General features: G+C 35.7%; 1 protein-coding gene across 1 annotated transcript in view; it reads left to right on the top strand.

Annotated features, from left to right (window-relative positions):
* Positions 1-17,928, top strand: part of STT3B (STT3 oligosaccharyltransferase complex catalytic subunit B) — a 98,480-nt gene extending 80,552 nt beyond the window's left edge. The window contains exons 8-16 of the mRNA XM_065885001.1: positions 941-989; positions 2,377-2,531; positions 4,912-5,123; positions 6,363-6,550; positions 7,289-7,460; positions 8,335-8,508; positions 10,915-11,028; positions 13,067-13,279; positions 16,281-17,928. Coding sequence (XP_065741073.1) covers positions 941-989; positions 2,377-2,531; positions 4,912-5,123; positions 6,363-6,550; positions 7,289-7,460; positions 8,335-8,508; positions 10,915-11,028; positions 13,067-13,279; positions 16,281-16,361 — 1,358 coding nt within the window. The 3' untranslated portion in view covers positions 16,362-17,928. The remainder of the gene's footprint in view (positions 1-940; positions 990-2,376; positions 2,532-4,911; positions 5,124-6,362; positions 6,551-7,288; positions 7,461-8,334; positions 8,509-10,914; positions 11,029-13,066; positions 13,280-16,280) is intronic.
* Positions 17,929-21,061: the final 3,133 nt, after the last annotated feature.

Here is a 21,061-nt window from a genome sequence, read left to right as displayed (position 1 = left end):
GTTTACCCTCCCTTGTTTACGTATACTCTATCTCCTGATTTTAAACAGTCAACCAGATCAGTTTCAGTCTGCTTCTGGATTCTGAGTTACTTTCTAATCCTGACTTTATTAGTCCCTAGAAATAAGTCAAATTCTTTCTGAAGGTATGTCAAATTAATGTACCAGCCTACGTCATAAAATCATGAAGAATTAATTGACAGGAATAAAAGGGACGAATGTTTAAAATCATCTTTGTGGACTGCCCTGGTGGCACAGTAGTTGGGAGTACACCTGCCAATGCAGGGGACACAAGTTCAAGCCCTGGTCCAGGAAGATACCACATGCCGTGGAGCAACTAAGCCCATGTGCCACAACTACTGAGCCTGCACTCTGGAGCCTGCGAGCCACAACTGCTGAAGCCCTCGTGCCTAGAGCCCATGCTCCACAACAAGAGAAGCCACCGCAATGAGAAGCCTGTGTACCGCGACAAGGATTAGCCCCCGCTCGATGCAGCTAGAGAAAGCCCATGCGCAGCAATGGAAATCCAACGCAGCCAAAAATAAATAAAAGATAAATTTTTTAAAAAATTAAAATCATCTTTGTAATTTATCTAAATTTGGCATACTGGACACCTCTCACTTTTTAAAATTATCCAATGCTATCTTAATACCTTAGCTTTATTTTACTAGTCAACTAGAGGTTTAAGAGAGAATTGGAAAACATTCTACAATTTTATCTGTCAACTTGTTGTATTTCTCTGAAAATGTAATGTCCGTGGATATTTTTTTTATTTGATCCCTAACTTTATTTTATCTGACTGCCAGCTGTGTGAAATACGTTGTCACCTATTTTTTTAAAAACAAGAATTCTTTTAATATTAGCTTAAATTAATCCATAATAATCAATAAACATAAAAACAGTGAAAAGGCAGAATAATTTCCTCTACATTTTTCCTTCCAAGGTTACATTGCACCGTGGAGTGGCAGGTTTTACTCATTGTGGGATACTGGGTAAGTGCAGATAAGTTATTTGCCCTCATGTTATTTTCCTTTTGTTGTCTGTTCTTTATTGTTAGTATCTCTGTCAATACCTGGGCAACATTTCTAAAGTATCTAGCATGTACTAGTTCAGTAAATGTTGTATTTTGTCTGTTATAATACCTGTTTGGAATTCATCTTTAGTGTGATTATGTAAGTCACATTTCTCTTCATGGGCAACTCCTTATTTTAGTTTTATTTGTTAAAACATTTCAGGTAACGTGTACCATTTTAGTAATTGATTTTTGTTTTTACCAATGTATTCAAAGTTTCCATCTGTTAGTAATGTTTAATTTTTAATCATTAAGGATAGATGCTATGTTATAGCATCTGCATGCCGTAGATATGAAGAAAAATTTAACTTTCTTTTTAATACCACATTATCTAAGTTTCTTGATATTTTTTAACCTATCAAATATACTAGAGAATATTTGTTGTGCTTTTTAAGAGTGCTATTATAAAAAGAGTTAGTAAAAAAAATTTAGTTTTAAATTAGCTCAATAATTTTTTATCTCTAGAAATGTTTTCCTAAGGATAAGAAAATATCTCTTGGTGATAATTTACTTCTCTCCCTTGATTCTGCTATTCCATCTTTTTTGTTACTCTCCATGTGGCCGAATAAAAAACCTACCACAATTTATTGAACAGGCCTGCCCTTTGGTGTGATACCAAAAGGGCTCCTGCCCATGACTAATTAAAGGGCATAAGCAAATTATGTATGAATGGCTGAAGCTAACAGACACAAACTTTCAGAGATAACCTTTGCATCACCAGAGTTTGAGGGAAAACCCCAGTTGTAGAAGTTAGTTTTTCTGATTAGGTTAAAATCCTAGGTTAAATTTTTCTTAGTCATACTTATTCTTGCTTTCAGACTTTAACTGACCACTTTGGAATTTCAGGGAAAATTTGTCCTGTCTTTTCCATTTCCCTCACCAGCCTCTGTGCCATCTCCTTGTTAAGAAAGGTATTGTGGCAATATGATATGTTATCGGATAAGGTATTTCTGCTAGTAATAAGTCCAGAAGATAGTGAAACTCGTTGATGCAAACTTAGAAAAGTACTAAGTTAAAACTGCAAAACAAACTCCTATTTGAGCAAAGATTTTTGTGTTAGAAGTCAGAGCCAACACTTTTATAACTGGCCTTAGATAATTCTGATTTTAGGAGGGGCATATTGGTTTTGGTTTTACCAGTGTGTATCAGATTTATTTCCACTCTAGCTGGTTACATTGGAGTATACTTTTAAGCAAGAAGAGGTAGGGATAGGAACCATATCTACAATCAGAGAAAGTTTAGTCATCTAAAAGGAACTCCTGTTTTATCATTTACTTTTAAATAATGTTAACTTTTTTTAATACCAGGTACGCAAAAATACACATTCCAATTATTGCATCAGTGTCTGAGCATCAACCTACAACTTGGGTATCTTTCTTCTTTGATCTACATATTCTTGTGTGTACCTTCCCAGCAGGCCTGTGGTTCTGCATTAAAAATATCAACGATGAAAGAGTATTTGGTAAGAGATTTTTAATAAATACTTTGATTTATTTATTTTTGTTGAGATTATCACTGCACTTTAAAGTTTTGTTTTTCTTTGCTTGACTCTATGCATATTTAAGATAAACTTTCCTCTCTTACTTTGCATAAGTGCTTAACCAAGAAAAATTCAGTGAATTTGCATTATATATACAACTTTTCATTTTGGACTAGTATATAAATTTTTCATTCAATTTATTGTTTTCTGAGAGGTTAATGTAATTATAGTCTGTGGCTGAGAATTGGAAATTATAACTGTTGACAGAATAGACTTGACTTTATTTTCTCAGTTAAATCCAATCAAGTAGGAAGAAGTTTGCAGGGGCATCCATGATCCAAATTTCAGTGCAAAAGTACATTTTGTAATGGAATATGAATCACCTTTAAGTAACACCCTCTTGACTAATTTGTGTAATTTCCAACTTAAAAGACTTAGATATACAAACTATTTTAAAGCCAGTGTTTAGGATCTGACATTCAAAATATAAATGGACAAAATAAACAGATACCAAACACTTTTATGTAATTCAGTCATCACAAGAAGTATGCTGTGGCTGTTTTGCATTTGATAAAACCTGAAACTGAAAAAGCTTTGTAATATGCACAGGGTCACATAAGCAAATAGTTTGTGCAAGTATGGGTCCTGGACCATTAGAGACACTCAAAAGTTACTGTTCCAGAGTGAAGTCAGGAGAGATAAAATAGCATCTGCATAGGTTCTAACCAAAGGATGACACTCCTTCTTTTCTGGTTTCTATAGGTCACTGGACTCTGGATAAGGCCATGTTAATATTGCATCATTCAAAAAGATTTTAGCTTAGACGTATTGCCCACTCATGACTTAGCAGTCCCAATCCTAGGTATATACCCAAGAGAAGTAAGTGCGTGTGTCCCATAAAGGACATGTTTAAGAGTATATACATAGCAACTTTATCCATAATAGCCCCGAATTAGAAACATTCCAAAGGTTATCAGCAGTAGGATAAGGAGATTTTTATGTATTTGTACAGTAGAATACAACACAACAATAAAAGAATAGCATGGGTAATTAAAAGAAACCAGTACAAAAGAGAACATTTTTATATAATTTCATTACTATGAAGTTTAAGGAAAACTAAATTATTGCTTTAAAAGTCCAAATAGTGATTACCTTTTTGGACTTTCAAGGTAAAAAAGGGTGGGGGGTGAGGGGAGCAGTTATTGACTGGGAAGAGGCATGAGGGATTCTCCTGAGGAGGTATACAGATGTTCTGTATTTCGATATGGGTGGTAATTACATAGGTGTGTACGTATATAAAAATCCATTGAGATAAACAATATGGTATAATAAATGTATTTTTTAGTCAGGAAAAAAATGTGAATTAGCTTCAAATGAGATAGGCACTCAAATGACTCATTAACTTTGTAAAGTCATATAGCCTCTAGCCAGAAATGATAGAGTCTTTCCTTGTGGTGAGCACATTATCTGGAAAGCTTTGACTATTGGAAATCACTTCCAATTTTTTTTTTTTTTTAAGTTTCTTGGCAATAACTTTATATGTTCCTCCTTTGGTAATAAATTATATTCTTCTCATCCCATTCTTACTTTAAAGCAGGCTTTATGCCAGATACTGGCACAGACTTTTCATAGACTTTGATTCTATAAAACTTACTGTGCCTAATAATGCAATTCACCAAACATGTTTTCATCTGTCAGTTAACGTATTTTTCTAATATGTGATGCTGTTGACAAATAATTGTCTCATTCCCCATAGTAGCTATAATTAAACTTGAAACATGATATGCTTCTCTAAACTGTTGATATGCAGTGTTTATTTTGTCAACACTAGTTATAATTTCTAAATATGACTTTTAAATTGGTTAGCATTATCAATTTAAAAACAATTAGGGCTTCCCTGATGGCACAGTGGTTAAGAATACGCCTGCCAATGCAGGGGACACGGGTTTGAGCCATGGTCTAGGAAGATCCCACATGCCGTGGAGCAACTAAGCCCATGCTCCACAACTACTGAGCCCACGTGCCACAACTACTGAAGCACACGCACCTAGAGCCTGTGCTCTGCAGCAAGAGAAGCCAACGCAGTGAGAAGCCTGTGCACTGCAACAAAGAGTAGCCCCGGCTCGCCACAACTAGAGAAAGCCTGCATGCAACAACAAAGACCAAACACAGCCAAAAACAAAATAAATAAAATAAATTTATTTTTTTTTAAAAGTTCCTCTTTAAGTAAATAAATAAAACAGCCCTTTTATGAGATGTTTGTCTGTTTTTAGATTTTGTTTTAAACAGTTTTAAATAGTCAGTAGAGTTTCCAGGGACCCTTTTCTCTTCTGAAGTGTTACGAGAGAACTTGTCTTTGCAGTTGCTCTGTATGCCATCAGTGCTGTCTACTTTGCTGGCGTGATGGTGCGGCTGATGTTGACCTTGACTCCAGTCGTCTGTATGCTGTCTGCAATTGCATTCTCAAATGTTTTTGAGCATTATTTGGGGGATGACATGAAAAGGGAAAACCCACCTGTGGAGGACAGCAGTGATGAGGATGACAAGAGAAACCCAGGAAATTTGTATGATAAGGTGGGAAATCTAAAGTAAGGCCTTTAAAATTTTTACGTGTTTTATTTTTCCACCACAGTAAGAACTTATATATATTATGAAGGGTGATTAAACAAGAATTTAGGCAAACTATGACATTTCTAGTTGGTCTTTACTGCTTGCCTCAAATTTTGAATCCTGGTTGGTCTTTTCACTCAGAAAGCTGGTGCTCTACTAAATTACATAAAATTTAGCGCTATAAATCCTTCTGAAACAATGTGCAAAGTGCTTATCCTTGAGGTCCATATTCACTGTAAACTTTAAAAATATTTGGTTGACTGAATAGTAATTCACGAGGGGAATAAGTGCCTTAAAAAAAAAGTCTCCAGTTCGTTAGCACTAGGTGGCTGGCCCATATAATAATGTAATTCACTTTTAACTTCTCAGCTAACAGAGCAGGATTATATTTGGTGCAAGTGTGGAAAAGACTCAGAATCAGAGCACTTGTCTTGGATGACATAGTAAACTTTATTAACTAGATTTTTAAGTAGCAATAAGCAATGAAGAGCTTCGCAGTATACGTATTAATTTTGAAATTTTCTTTCTTTACTATGATAGGTCCAGTATTATTCATGCAGATTAGTGCTAATAAGGCACATACCTGCTTTTGTGTTTGTTTTGTTTTGTTTTGTGGTTTCTTAATAACTAGCCTTGCAATTTAGAACCTCTGACCTGTTCTCTGTTCGGTGAGGTTTTTGTTTTGTTTTCAAAAATGTAATCTTGATTTTAACAAGTCTGTTGGTTTGGGGTTTGGAAATTAGAAAACTGATTCTGATAATGCAGTTTTTTCCTATACTAAAATCCTACATGGTCTGAATTATAGCTGGATATTGCTGTTTTCACGGTGAGGAATTCAGATTTTTTATAAGAAAAGGTGGCCAGCATGAGACCATTTGGTTATCTCCTTTGTATTTACATAAAACATAAGGACAGTTGAGTTTGAAAGCAGCTTCTTACTGGAGATTTTTTACTCTGCAATCTGCTCCTGGATTGGGTTTAGTTCCAGGAAGCCTTCTCATTCACATTTGACTTTGGAATTCACCTTGATAATTTTTAGAAAATGTTGTATGACCCACACGAGAATTCCTGATGGTTATACATTTTCCTTCTGAAAGAATTAAATTGATAGATAGCATTCTCCCAACCTTCTCCCTTTTGAGTGTCTTAATGAAAGCAAGTCAAATGATGAATTTGTCTCATCAGTTTTATTTGCATTTTCAGGCAGGTAAAGTGAGGAAGCATGTAACTGAACAGGAAAAAACTGAAGAGGGATTAGGTCCCAATATAAAAAGCATTGTTACCATGTTGATGCTGATGCTGTTGATGATGTTTGCAGTCCACTGTACCTGGGTCACAAGCAATGCCTACTCCAGCCCAAGTGTGGTCCTGGCCTCTTACAATCATGACGGGTAAGAAGACAACTTGACTACAAGAGGATTTTATACCTACCCTTTTTTCCTGTCTCAAAAGATAGAATTCAAAGATGTTTGTGAGGCTCTGCATTTGAATCTGCTGTGCTTTTCTTGTGACCTTTCCCCTGCCCGTCCCCTTTGGTAGAAGTAGGTAATAATCATTGTATTTCATGCTCTTTTCCAAAATATCTTTGCATATATAACATACACATTAGTCTTTCTCAAAGTGTTGTGCTTGGACACAGAGCATCATCATTACCAGGAAATCCTTTTGAAATGTAAATTCTTGACCCCACCTCAGTGTGTGAATGAGAAACCTGAGGGTGAGACTCAGTGATCTGTGGTTTAATAAGCCCCCCTGGTGATTCTGATACAGCTACAGTTTAAGAACAGCTGGTTTATGTACTGCAACCCTGCATTCCCACTCCAGCTTCTGCTTCACTTGGGTGCTCATTAGACTTGCCCAGTATCAGGCTCCACACCAGAACTACTAAACCAGAATTTGCTTTTTTACAAGATGGCCTGGTGGTTTGTATGCATATTAAAGTCTAAGAAGCACTAGTCTAGCTCTTCATTGATTTTTTTTTTTTTTTTTTTTTTTCTCCCTGCCATGGAGGCTTTTAACTACCATCCTTAAAATATGAAATTACTTAGTGGCCTGGCACCTCAAGGTTTTAAGTTACCATCTTCACACTTCTAAGATATCATTTAAAAGAATATTGTGATTGTTTTCAGCACCAGGAATATCTTAGATGATTTTAGAGAAGCTTACTTTTGGCTGAGGCAAAATACAGATGAACATGCCCGAGTGATGTCTTGGTGGGATTATGGCTATCAAATAGCTGGGATGGCTAATAGAACTACTTTGGTGGATAATAACACCTGGAATAACAGCCACATAGCACTGGTAAGAATTTGATCAACAAAAGATCAAAAGTTACAAACCTTTATTCCCTACTTAGCAATCAGACTTCACTTGTGATTAAGTAGGAAAAATGTGGGTGAAAGTACTCTTTGCTTGCTGAATTTTGAACATACTTCTCTACATATTTATTCAATAAAGTGAGTTCAAGGTATGCTTATTTTGCTTTTAAGAATAGAATTTAAGTATCATTCAGAATTGTAGGCTGTTTGCTGGAGAGTAGGCAAAATCTGAAACTTAAAATATTATATTTGTCTTGTATTTTCCATTTCATAAGTTAAGAAAAGTATTTGCAAATATGTATAACAAATGCACTGTGTTTTATGGGCATGCAAATTATGTTCACTCTAGCTATTAAATAACTAATTTACGTTAATTAAAGTAATCACCTCTCTGTTCTTTAAAGATTTTAAATAGATAACTGGGCATTAGCCAAATGAATTCTCTTTGTATTAGTGTTGTAACTAATCATTAGATGTTTAGTAAACTGAAGAGAAGAATGTATTTGTGCTAGCTAGATGGATGGTCATCCTCGGCCTGAGGTTATGAGAAGTTCTGCTTCTTTTAAGCTTGCCTGCTTTCATATTAAAATGTTAATTTCATGAGACCTAATTATTAGCAAAATATTAGAGCATGTATTTCTGATTTTGACATTTCTGCTATAATTGGTTGTAGTAAGTGAGGTGCTTATAAATCTCAGTAAATCTGTTGAATTCATAGCAAATCATTCTTATAAAAAGAATTCCATGTAAATCAAACTCTTGAGATGCATTCCATCTTAAAGTAAAAATGTGCGTCCATTTTTATTTTTAGTGTATTTTGGGACTAAGTACACACATTCTCATTTTTTATTCTGTAGGTGGGAAAAGCCATGTCTTCAAATGAAACAGCAGCCTATAAAATCATGAGGAGTCTGGATGTAGATTATGTTTTGGTTATTTTTGGAGGGGTTATTGGGTATTCTGGTGATGATATCAACAAATTTCTCTGGATGGTTAGGATAGCTGAAGGGGAACATCCAAAAGACATTCGGGTAAGAAACTAGGTCGTTCTCGGTGTGTGAAAGACAGCTCCCAGTAGCCCTCTTACCTTGTTAATTGCATTGTGTTTGTTTTCATTATCCTATCCCCCAAATTAGTTCTTCAGTCTGACTTTACTGTTTATTAAAGATACCATAAGCATTTTCCCAGGTTTAAAACTTTGGAAACTCATACCTGGTACTTCCATTCTCCCCTACAAAGCAATCCCTTGTCAAAATTCTTGCCTTTACTCCTTACAGCCTGTCACTTCTGCCCGTTCCTTCCATTTTCATTGCTTCCGCTCTGGCATTGACCCCTATGCTCCTAAACCTGAAATAGGACAGTAGCCGTGAACTTGCTATCTTTGCCTTAGTCTTGTTCCCTCTCCCAGTCTAACATGACATTGATCATGTAACTTTCCAGCTTTTTTTTTTTTTAATTTTTTTTAAGCCTTCATTAGTTTAAGGAAAGGGGCCTTGAAACCAGACAGACATGAGTTGGAACTAAACCCTGCCGCTGTCAGCTTGGTGCTATGGGCAAGTTGTTTTTCAGCCAGTCAGCATTATATGCTTTGAGCACTAGGTCTTGTTCTAGGTTCTAGTGTTATAATTGTGATTACGGCTGTTTCAGTTGATCACTAACAGATGCCAGGAATAATTCATTTGTACTGCTGTTATGAGAACTTATAGTAACATAGATGAAGCCTCAGCCTAGTGGCTGGTTTGAAATAATAATGATGATTGAAATAATGAAGCAGTGGTATGAAATCCAAACGCTTTAGCTCAGAATGCACAACCCCTTAATACTTCACTTTCCTTTGCTGGCCTCTTGTCCTTCTATCACCTTTTTCCACTCTGTCGATCTACTCTAGCCCATGAAACTTGCCGCGTGGTTTCTTTCCTTGGCTCATCTGACACACGTGTTTGTACTGTTTTCTTCTTGGAGTACCTTCCCTACCACAGATTAGTCCCCTCTCCAGAAGCCCTTCTCTGGTGCATTACCAGATCACATCCAGCCTGGTTTGTAGGTAGATTCTGTTGTATCTCTCCCACTCAGCTGTGAGCTCAGAGAGGTTGGGCACCCAGCACTGTGGTTTACGTGGTGAAGGCACAAAAGATGAGAGTAAGATTCACGGCTGATCCAGAATAAAAGAACCTTTTGGGAAAATGTATGAATATGTTTTACGTGACAGGAATGAAGTCGAGTAAAGCCCCAGATTTCTTGTTTAAATGTAAATGTTGTGACATTTCCCCTTAACTACGATTAATAAACAGTATTACCTTGTGTTAAATGGGTCTTAATTTAATCCTCCTAGTATATAATTTTCATTTGTGCATTTGCTTTAGCAGTGTTAAAACTGATGTGGTAGATCCAGATATATGCTTTGAACCATTTATATAGAGAAAAATCCTAAGTTCCTATGCTTTGTGAATAGGTAATTTACACATTCACATGGTTCAAAAAATAAAATATAAAGGGATATACAGTAAAAGTTTACACCCTCCACCCCAAGAAAAGGAAAAGAAAAAAGTCCATGGTAGTCTCTTACTATTTTCTTATGATTCTTATTGAAGCAGGTAACTAGTAGCAAAATATACACCTTGTTCTTGCTTTTTTTACTTCACAATATATTATGGAGGTCTTATGGGGATGCTTCTTAATTCCTTTTTTTTTATATCTGCATAGTGTCTTCCATTGTGTGTGTGCACCATGATTCATTTAACCTGTCCCTGTTAATGGACATTTAGGTTGATTCCAGTTTTTTAATCTCATAAACAGTGGTGCGATAAATAACTTTGTACACTCATCATTTTGCCCACGTATAAGCATCTCTGTAGGATAAATTCCTAGATGAGGAATTTCTATCGATGGTGTCAGATTAGCCCTCTTAGAGGTTAATTCATAAATTTGATGAACTCCCAATAAAAATTCCTACAGAAGTTTTCTAAACATTCCCCTCTGAACTAAAGAACTGATTTTAAAAGTTCATATGGAAAAATAAACAAATTTAGTTGGCCTACCTGATATTAAATCATGGTATTGGTACCTTTTTTTTTTCTTAAATTATTGAGGTTTTATTATAACATGGTTTAAAATCTGGTAGAATTAATTAATAATCGCCCTCCCTCACTCTAACAGACTATTGTTCTTTTTCTCTGTGTTTTGGATACTCTTATTTCCTATAAATGATTTCTATACTGAGCTTTAAAAAACACCCATGATAGTTTTGTGGGTTTTTTAAGAGATGACATTAAATTTATAAATTCATCTTCTGATACTATGTTTTTTTGAGATGTAACTAAATATGGCTTTATGAAGATACCTCAAAAGTTAGTTCTTATGGGGAAATGAAAAGGGGAACCTGTAGCTTTGAATTGGTTATATTAAACTGACACAAACTTCTGGATTCTTTCCTGTAGGAAAGTGACTATTTCACCCCACAAGGAGAATTCCGTGTAGACAAAGCAGGATCCCCTACTTTGTTGAATTGCCTTATGTATAAAATGTCATACTACAGATTTGGAGAAATGCAGGTTAGTTACATCAATTTTTCTATAATCTTTATTCAAAGGAATATTAAGTAGCCTTGTTTGACTCGAAAAAACAGGATAATGATGTTTTGGTTGCGCTGTAAAGAAAAATGTGCTCATCTAAAGATTCTTTTCTCTATTTAATTTCTGAAACTTGTATGTAAAAAACGAGGAAGTATTTTTTAGATCGAAGATTTCCTTCCAAAATTGTTAATTAACATAGGCTCAAATCCATTCTTTGCTTGCCATCTCACTTTTCGACTTCATGCTTTTGGAAGACCAGGGAGAGGTCTTCCAGCTGGGAAGCAGTGTGATCTTAAGTAGTTTAACTTCACTGCCTAGTGGGGGAAAGCCTGAAATTAAAGAGATGAATTATTTAGTCACTTCATATATTCACTGTTTCCCTGTTCTCCATTACCACAGAGAGCTAGGACTCTCTGGGTCAGAGTTTTCCCAGAAAATTGGAATGATATGGTACAAAAGATTAAGAGTCGACAAAAATGAGTGAATGGGCAAAGAGGCATCGTGGCAAAAAGAACAGATAATGGACTGTCACAACACCTGGGTTCCAGATCTGGCTCTGTCAGGTCACATAACCCTTGGCCAAGTCACATTCTCTCTGGACTTGTTTTTTTCCTTGTCTGTGTATAATGGGGGTTGGACTGATGGCTTCTATGATTCTTCATAGCTCTCAGATTGCATGACTGTCATACCAAGTTACACCTTCATACTAAGGTTACATCAATGGCAGAGGAAAAATTGCTTGTTTAATTTTATACAAATACCAGGGATCGAGATAATGTTTCGGCATTATTCGCTTGAAATTACTCTACAGGTGACTCTGAAAAAACAGACAAAACTTTTACTACCAGATTTAGGTTTTTGTTTGTGTTTTCTTTGAAGGCCACTGCCTGGTCTCTAAACTCATGCTAAGAAAGAAGCAACTTAAGCCATAATAATTAGCTACCTCAGAAAATGGGTGAAAGATTAGTTTCTCTGTTCACTAATGAGAGCATTGAAGGACTTTTTTTTCCTGTCACGTTTATCAAGAGCTCCAAGCCATGCCTGTAGCATGCATTCATTTTGATGCCTTTCCCTACTCGAGAATAATATGTTTAAGACATGAAGTATATAACTTTGCTCTTGTATAGATGTGCAATAGCAAGTTATTCTCGCACTGGAGGAGATTTGGTTTTTGGATTTATTTTTAAGTTGAATTCATTTAAGTTCTGTGTGGCAACATATAAACTTAGTCTGAGAATTTCTTAAAATCTTCTCCCGTCCCTCCATTTTTTCCTCCTTTCATTCTTGGTTAATCTTCCCATGGTTTGGCTTGTCTGACTTCCTTTGTAGTTCCCAATTTCAGGTTGGTTAGCATCGCTGCTTTACTTGTGCATTGATTTAACAAGTAATGCTGGTGAGATAGAGCCACACCGAATAAGGTAAAGTCATCATGCAGCTTACATCCTGTTGGAGGATATAGGTAATTTTAAAGATAAATAAAAACCTTAGCAGCAAACACTGTAGAGTAAAAGAATAAGGAATCAGTGGAGGAGACTTCGCAACCATCAATCTCAAGAAAATATTTTCCTGAAGGGATGGTATTTGGGCTGAGACCAAAGGATAGAAAGGGGACCAGCCATGCAAAATCACTGAATGAAGAACTTCGAGGTTGAAAGAGTAGACAGTATAGTGCAAGGCCCTGGGGCAGAAAAGCAGGCCCTTCTGTGTGTTTTCTCTGAATACGTGTAAGAAGGGCTTTAATGGATTTTATCTTGCTATTTTGGTTTCTTTATGCCTGTGGGCTGTTCATCCACTCTAAGGGTTCATTGAAACTCTAATTCTGATGTATTTAGTTTCTCTCTTGCAGAGTTTTTCCTATCTGGTTAGCAACATATAAGAACTGTTACAATATATTGCTCTGATTGTGTTTTCCTAGTTTAAAAGGAGAAAGTTTTACTCTGCTGCTAACATTTACTACCTTCTAATATTGCAAGCTTTCCAATATGGTTAACATCCAATACTAATGTCACTTTTGCAGTTGGATTTCCGTACACCCCCAGGTTTTGATCGAACACGTAATGCTGAGATTGGAAACAAGGACATTAAATTCAAGCATTTGGAGGAGGCCTTTACATCAGAGCACTGGCTTGTAAGGATATATAAAGTGAAAGCACCTGATAACAGGGAGACACTAGACCACAAACCTCGAGTAACCAACATTTTCCCAAAACAGAAGTATTTGTCAAAGAAGGTGGGTGCCAAATGAAGTCATGTTTATGAAAGGGTAACTCCATATATACACTAGTATGTATAAAAGGAATAACTAATAAGAACCTGCTGTATAAAAAAATAAATAAAATTCAAAAAAAAGAAAAAAAGGGTAACTCAAGATTGGTTGGTTTGACTGATAAATAATTACTGAAAATTGCGAATAAATTTTCATTTGCCAGATGAATAAAGACCAAGGCTTATATACAAAGTAGATATAAAGCCAACCTGCTGAGGGCAGTCCTTGCAAACTGAGCACTTCAGGTACCCCAAGCAGCAACTGTTCTGGATAGTTCTCGATAGGGAAGAGTGGTTATCAGTGAACCAAGCTAAGATTTTCCAGAGGCATTCTGGCTTTAGCTTGTGCCACTCCCATTAGTAAGACGTGTTTGTAAAGTGAGATGTGTCTGTGGCTTCTGAACCTTTGTGAAAGTAAAAATGCCAAACAGGTAATAACAGTTGTGATTCGTTCATCATCTTTGGGTCAAAGCAAATTTATATAGCATTTTCATGTTCCGTTCTAGTACGATGTTACTATATTATTCATTGAATAAAAAATAAACTTGAGTTGGTTTGAGTCTTGAATGAAAAAAAATCATTTATCTTAAGATAATTATTTTTAAATGTAATTGTCATGACAAAGCTTGTAGGTAGAATTATGATGAGACTATTGGCAGTCCTTTTGTAATAAATATTTAATAAGATATGAAGTCTTCTATTGGAGGTCATTATGGCTCACTTAAGCCAAATAGATATAATCTTTGCTATAAAAGCTACTGAAAAATGAGTATTTATATGGTTTGCCCTCTGTGGGAGATGGAAAATAATGAGCAGTTAGAAGAAATATTAAGATTGTATTTTAAGGTACTACCCTTATAATATTGTTATTAGACTGATCTCAGTCTTAAATCTTGAAAGATACTTAGGTTTACATTGCTCAGATAAGTTATTTTAAATCATTGAAGGAATTGTTTTATCCCTTTGTATTACTTAAAATATACTACAGATATATTCAGAATACAGATCATTTCAATTTGTACTATAAAGTGCTGAATATTAACTGTATGGTATGTAAATAGAAACTTTAACTGAATACTTTCTGTGCCAGGAATAGGTTACCATATCTAGACTAACGTATTTAAATAAGTCACAGAGATCAAGTGATCTGGTGTCTCATAGGCACGTGGTAGGAGAAACTGATGAGTCACATCAGCGCAGAAGTCAGAACAAATGCTGCCAGTCTGAAGGCAGTCACTCCTAAGACATCGCCCAGTTATGAAAACAAGGCATTGAACTTGCTGTATAACTGTTGATAGTGAAGTTTCTTAATCTGACCTCTTTGTCTTCTCATCATTTCCCCCAAATAAGTGAATGGATAAATAAAAATCCATCTGTCTTGTATGCCAAAAACATATTCTATTAGCCAACAACCTGGATCTAGTATTTCTGGTTTCCATGGCTTTATACAGTTTTGTACTAGCAGGAATGCTTTTTATTTGTTTTGCTTTCCTCTCTCCAGCCCATTTTTTATTTTGGGGGTTGAAGGGGGTGTGAGTGAGTACAGCAGCCACTTCCTGCCACTGCCAAGCTGACATGGCTGAGACACTGGGAATTGTAGTCCAGGGCTGCATGGCTCACCTGCTCCTAGAGAGAAAACACCCTGAGGACCTAGATACATACGTGCAGAGACCTGGGGCATTTTACAGGATCTCATAGAAAAGGTTTCAAGTTAGAAATAATGTAGGTGATGATGATAAAGAAACCAACTCCTTGGCCTGGTTTGAATTTTTACAGATTGTGCCCTCTGAAATTCTTTACTTTTTGCCCTAATAAAATAAGTTAATAATAAGGTAACATATATCATGGGCAAGTTAGCAATAGCTAATTTTTGTGACCTTAAGAAGGATTGCATTCTGCCTTGTATTTTTGTCACTGTTAGAAAAAAATTATCAATTGTTTTAAACTGAACATCATAATATAGGTACACGACATAGCATTTGCCAGAGTTTCTGAAACCTCCAAAAGTTGTATTTAAATGTGAGAATTGAATTGAGGGGTCAATCTCCTGAGTCTTGACCTGCTGCTAACCCAGTGCTTTGACTGACGCCTGAAAGTACTAATTTCCAAGAAATTTGCTTTTATCAGTATCTGTGAATATGTCAGATTGTCAGATCCATGTCCTATATTGATTTATCTTTGTGAGACTCTAAAATAGCAAACATTTTTGCAGTAATTTCTACCACCACATTTGTAGTAATTTATTTCTTACACCACAGACATCAGTTGACAGTATTTTAAGTGGAATCCTGAAGTGTTAAGAAAAATGAAAAATACCTTAGTTTTTTAAAGACCTGTGATGCTCAAGGAATGTTATGGGTTGTTTTTTCTTGGTGTTTGGATTTTGTTTTAATATTTAGGTGCTTATTTTCCTACTAAATTGGAGAACGTGCCAAGTGACCTTGTTTCTCTGTATCTTTGTAGATAGGTACACACTCATCCTCCTTTTTTACAGAGAAGAAAATCGGGGCTCCAGAAGTTACTAAGTTAATTTGTATTTCTGACACAGCTAATTCTTGGAAACTAAACTAGGAGCACCATTAACATTTTCTGAATCCTTAGTCTAGTTACATATTCTGTCATGCCTGGAAATGTGAGTAATTATTACACCTGAGCATTTAGTGGTTGAGAGGGGAGATGGGGATTCATTCACTTCATGGTGAGGAATGTATGACAGGCATTTGAGGACTGCTGTGGTCGTCCTTCATCTTAAAGGTGAGGACCTAGTCCAGTTCATCTTGGATCTCAGCATCCTTGGCATAGAGCAGTTCATGATGCTCATTGACTGTTTCAAGGAGTCCAGCCCTAGGAAGATCTGAGGGATTATAAAGACAGTCTTCATCGTTCTGCAGTAAACCATGTGTGTATCTGTAGTTTTAATCCGTAGGGAACCTGCACTAACACCATGTGTTCTGTTTTCTTTTTAGACTGCGAAAAGGAAGCGTGGCTACATTAAGAATAAACTAGTTTTTAAGAAAGGCAAGAAAATATCTAAGAAGACTGTTTAAATATACTGTTCTGGTTCCTAACTTGAAGCAGATGTCCTTGTGAGAACCGGTCTTTGCCTTTAGCTCATGTCATGTTTCACAGCGACGGAGGGTACAGAACCATCACTGGAACCATCACTGGTCCAGGTTAATGTACAAAACTTTCTGGCAATGCCTGATTTAAAAAATAAAATTGGCTTACTGAGAACAGCTGTTTTTGATTTGTAATGTGAAGCAAGACAGAGCACTGCTGTAAATGTCTAACAGCAGATTTTTTTTTTACTGGTACATGTTATCCTTCAAATCTGAGAATTTGGACTAATGGCACCAAAGAACCCTCTAATTTGGTCCCTGGCACATGCATACTTGTCAATGTTTTTATTCTTTTACAAGATTTTATTTGAATTACCCAGATAGCAATACGTAAAATACGAATGACAAAATGTGATGCAAGCTTCTTGAACCAGTAAACTAGTACGGTCTGAGAAAGAGGTATTAGAAAAATAATTATACTTCCTTGAGCTATATTTATTTTCATGTTTCTCCAGTGCAAAGAATGTTTCATCAAATGTACATTTTCTATTGCTTACTGTTTGCTCTGAGAAGAAGCTGCTGTTTCAAAGATGGACCTGTAACTAATCGATTCAAATAGTTTTTTTTTTTTTATGTTGAAACGTTATTGCTGCTGTTAGCAGTTGTTTTCACCAGGTACTTACAGAGCAGATCTCATACGTTGTTCATTCAAGGGCTAAATTTATATCCTTTGGAAATCATGGCAACTGCACGGGATGTTGCTAATTACCAGGATGGGGTTTGGTATCTTAGTCCTGAGGTTAGCACTTTGTTTACATGCAAAAGATTAAGGAAGAAACCCTTAAAGTGGACAGATAGCCAAAGTTCATTTTGTGTGATTCTTCAAAATGACAAAGGATTTGTAAAGTTCGCCTGGATTTCTCTCATTTTTATAAGTTTCATCCGTCACAGTGATTTTGTCCTCTGCTACATATTTTGTTAATCCCTTAGGCATTTGATGAAACACTCTTTAATGCTATATGCATTTTCTTATTTTTATTAAAAATGTGACAGTTGTCCAAAAAATGCACTAAAATATAAATGGAGATTGAACATGTTCACTTTCCGTCTCATAGGCAACTTTATATAGACTTGAAAATTTTCTCCTGTTTAGTAAAAGTGAAAGAGAAAGGGTTTTTCCTGCCACAGGATATCTTTTTTTTATATAAACAAGTATAATTTACACCACTGCTTTTGGTGGAAAAGTGCAGAATAGTATGCAACTTTTATGAAGAAAAGTGTAATTTACAATATTCATTGAGAATGTTACTGCTGATTTTTTCTTTTCCAAAGTGTAGAATATTCTTTGATTTATAGAATCCATTTTTGACCCAGATGTTGGTTCTTTTACATACCAATAAAATGGTTGAACCTTTTCACAATAAAAGTGTAACTAAATCTGGATTTCTGATACCTTGTCATTTGGAGGATTTTATTTTACTTTGTTGCTTTAAAATTCAGTGCAGAGAAGTTGTTGACTGTAGGGAAAATAAAGTTAATTCAAATTTTGTGTTAAGTGTTGTCTTTTATACATCTTTTATTTTTGAAAGGACTAACAGTATTGAACACATACTTCCTTCTTGTTCACTTTTACAAAGGTTTTAGAGAACACGTGTAGGAAAAGTGCTAGATTAGTTCAACTTAGGTCTAAGGTCTAAGTTGAACTAATCTATTATTTATTTTGTCTTCCTTTCCACCCCAGAGTGAAAATTTCATTTTGACTTTTTATGGGTGAGTGAGGGGAAGACACCTAGCCAAATAAGAATTTAATCTCCATGTAAATGAGGCTAGGACTCTAACAAAAAAGCCCTGCTCTGTAAGTTCCGATATTTAATCAGCCAAGTCTTATATAATTTTCTCATTAAGAGCAGGAATGATCTCTCACCTTTTCCAGTTTTAGGGAACCCCATTTTGGTTCAGTGGATTGCCTCAGCAAAAACTATATTGTAACCACACTTGAGATTTTACTGTAGCAGAAAAGTGAAATTATAGACAGTAAAACAGCTTTTATTTTTATTCCACATCTTAGAATTGAACAAGCTGAGTGCTTTGTAGTATAAATAAGGCAGTGAGGCAGCAAGTCCAAAGATAAAGTTTATTTTTCAAACGTAACGTGTTTATCTACTTACTTGAGTTTGCATTTGTAGAGTTTTAACTTTGAGTCCCCAGGCCATGACCAAAAGGCCAGAGAACTAGATGGTGTAAAAGCAGCCTATAGGGTATTATCGTTTCCATAGCTTAAGGTCATAAGATGATGAAATCTGGAGCCTCTGCACACTTTTTTAAAATGGTAGTAAAATATATAACATAAAATTTACCATCTTAACCATTTTAAAGATGTACAGTTCAGTAGTGTTGAGTACATTCACGTTGTTGTGCAACCCTCTCCGAATTTCCTCCTTTGGAATGGGTGCTGCTGGATGTTGTGGGTGCTGTCAGACCCCCTGCCTTGTTACCCAGGCCTCACTGAGGTAGGTGGAGTCATGAATGAATGTAGAAACAGCTGTCTGTTAGAAATGGCAGGTGTCTGAAATGAAAAAGTAATCCTTCTTTTGGTGTGAGGTGTGACACCGGGAAGACAAAAATGTACATCTTAGCAAATTACCACAAGACAAGCAACTTTGTAACCACAACTCAGATCAAGAGAACAACACTGCCAGGACTCCAGAAGCTTCCTCATGCTCCCACTTGGTCACCGGCCTGTCCTACTTGCCCCTCTAGGAGGTAATCAGTCTTCTGGGTTTTACAGTAATTTCTGTTTCTAAACATTTAATTGTACATGTTCTTTGAACAATAAAATGGAATCAAAGTATGTATTTTTTTATATAGCTGCTTTTGCTTAGCTTTTATGAAATTCCATATGTTGCATGCAGCTGTAGATTTATTTTCATTGAGGTATATAGTATTCCTGTGTGTGTGTATCTCACACACACACACACCATTCTATTGATAGATATTTGTGTTGTTTCCAGTTGGAGGATATTACAGTTAAGGCTATAGGAATTTTCTTTTACACCTCACATGGAGCTTACATGCACACATTTTAGTGGGTATTTACCTAATAAAGTAGAATTGCTGGGTAGGGTATGAAGGTTCTTGTTACTCCCACATCCTAATCAGCCCTTGTCAGGCTTTTTAATGTTGCCTTTATGGTGGGTGAATGATGGTTTTCCATTGTGGTTTAGTTTGCCATTTCCAGGTTGCTAATGAGGTTGGTCATTTGGCAATCCCCTTTTTATGAGGATTTGGTTTTTTTTTTTTTTTAATTGTATTAGTAGGAGTTGTTTACATATCCTGTATATAACCTCTTCATCATTTGTGTTGCAAACTGCCTAGGAATTCATTATTTTACTGTTGTATTTTTCAGTCTTCCATGTGACTGTAGCTTTCTGTGTACCCTGTTTAATAATGTTTTCCTAATCTGTGGTGTGAAGATAGTCTCTTGTATTCTCTTCCAGGAAATATATTGTTTTATCTTTTATATTTAGGTTTGCAGTCTGCCCGGAATTCATTTGTTGAGTACAGTGTGAATTGTTTGGGTTTTGTTTTGGGTTCATTAGGTTTTTGGTTGTTTTTTTTCCATATGCAAATCTAATTGTGCACCATTTATTGAAAAGACTGTCCTTTTCCTAAAGTTCTGCAGTTCTCCTTTTGCAGTAAATCCATACATGAATCTATTTCTAGGCTGTATGTTATATTCCATAGATTTCTTACCTTTTTGTATTGATTTAATGTCCTTTAAGATAATAAGGTAATGTCTCCCATCCCCACCTTCTCAGACTTTGCTTGGTTATTTCTGGCCCTTTGTTTCTCCATATACATTTTAGAACCAGTTTATTAAATAACACCAAAAAAGAAAAAAAAGAAAAACCTTGTTGGGCTCTTGACTGAGCATTAGGCATTGAAATTATAGATGAATTTAGGAAAAATTAACACCTTTGACATACTGAGTCTTCTGTCTGTGAACATGGCATATCCTTCAATTTATATAGGTCTGGGTCATCTTTAATGTCTGCATTGTAGTTTTTCAATAGGTCTTGCACATTTTCATAAGTTTTATTACAAGGTATATTTTTTGATACATACTGTCTATATTATAAACTTATTTTCCAGTTGTCAGTTATAGAACATTCGGTTTTATGTGTTGTACTGAACAACCTGTTAACCTCATCCTAATAATTCAGATTATTATAAACATACGCCATCATCATTAGGGAATAATGGCAGTTTTATTTCTCCTTTTCTGGCGGTTATACATGTGATTTTCTTGCCCTTGCTGCACTGGTCGGGATATCCAGCATAGTACTGCATAGAAAAGGTAACATGTTTGTCTTGCTCCTGTCTCACACAGAAAGTTTTCAATATTTTTCCTTTAAATATGTTTACTGTAGTTTTCTTTAGGTATCTTTGATCGGATTGAGTACATACCTGTCCCAATTTCCTGAGTTATCATGAATGAGTGCTGTTTTATCAGGTGATTTTTTCCTTTGTTTATTAAGATGATTCCGATTTTTCTCCTTTATTCTGTTAATAGTGAATTACAGAGACTTTGTGTTTACATTGTTGAACTAAATTTGCATTCCTGGAATAATTATTTCTGGTTTTCTTTTTTCTTGTTGCATCCCTATTTCTGTCTCTCTCATTACCTT

Source organism: Phocoena phocoena, chromosome 10 (genome assembly GCF_963924675.1).
Source record: "Phocoena phocoena chromosome 10, mPhoPho1.1, whole genome shotgun sequence".
Classification (NCBI taxonomy): Eukaryota; Metazoa; Chordata; class Mammalia; order Artiodactyla; family Phocoenidae; genus Phocoena; species Phocoena phocoena.
The sequence above is the reverse complement of the archived record's forward strand: the minus strand, read 5'-3'. Positions and strand labels throughout refer to the sequence as shown.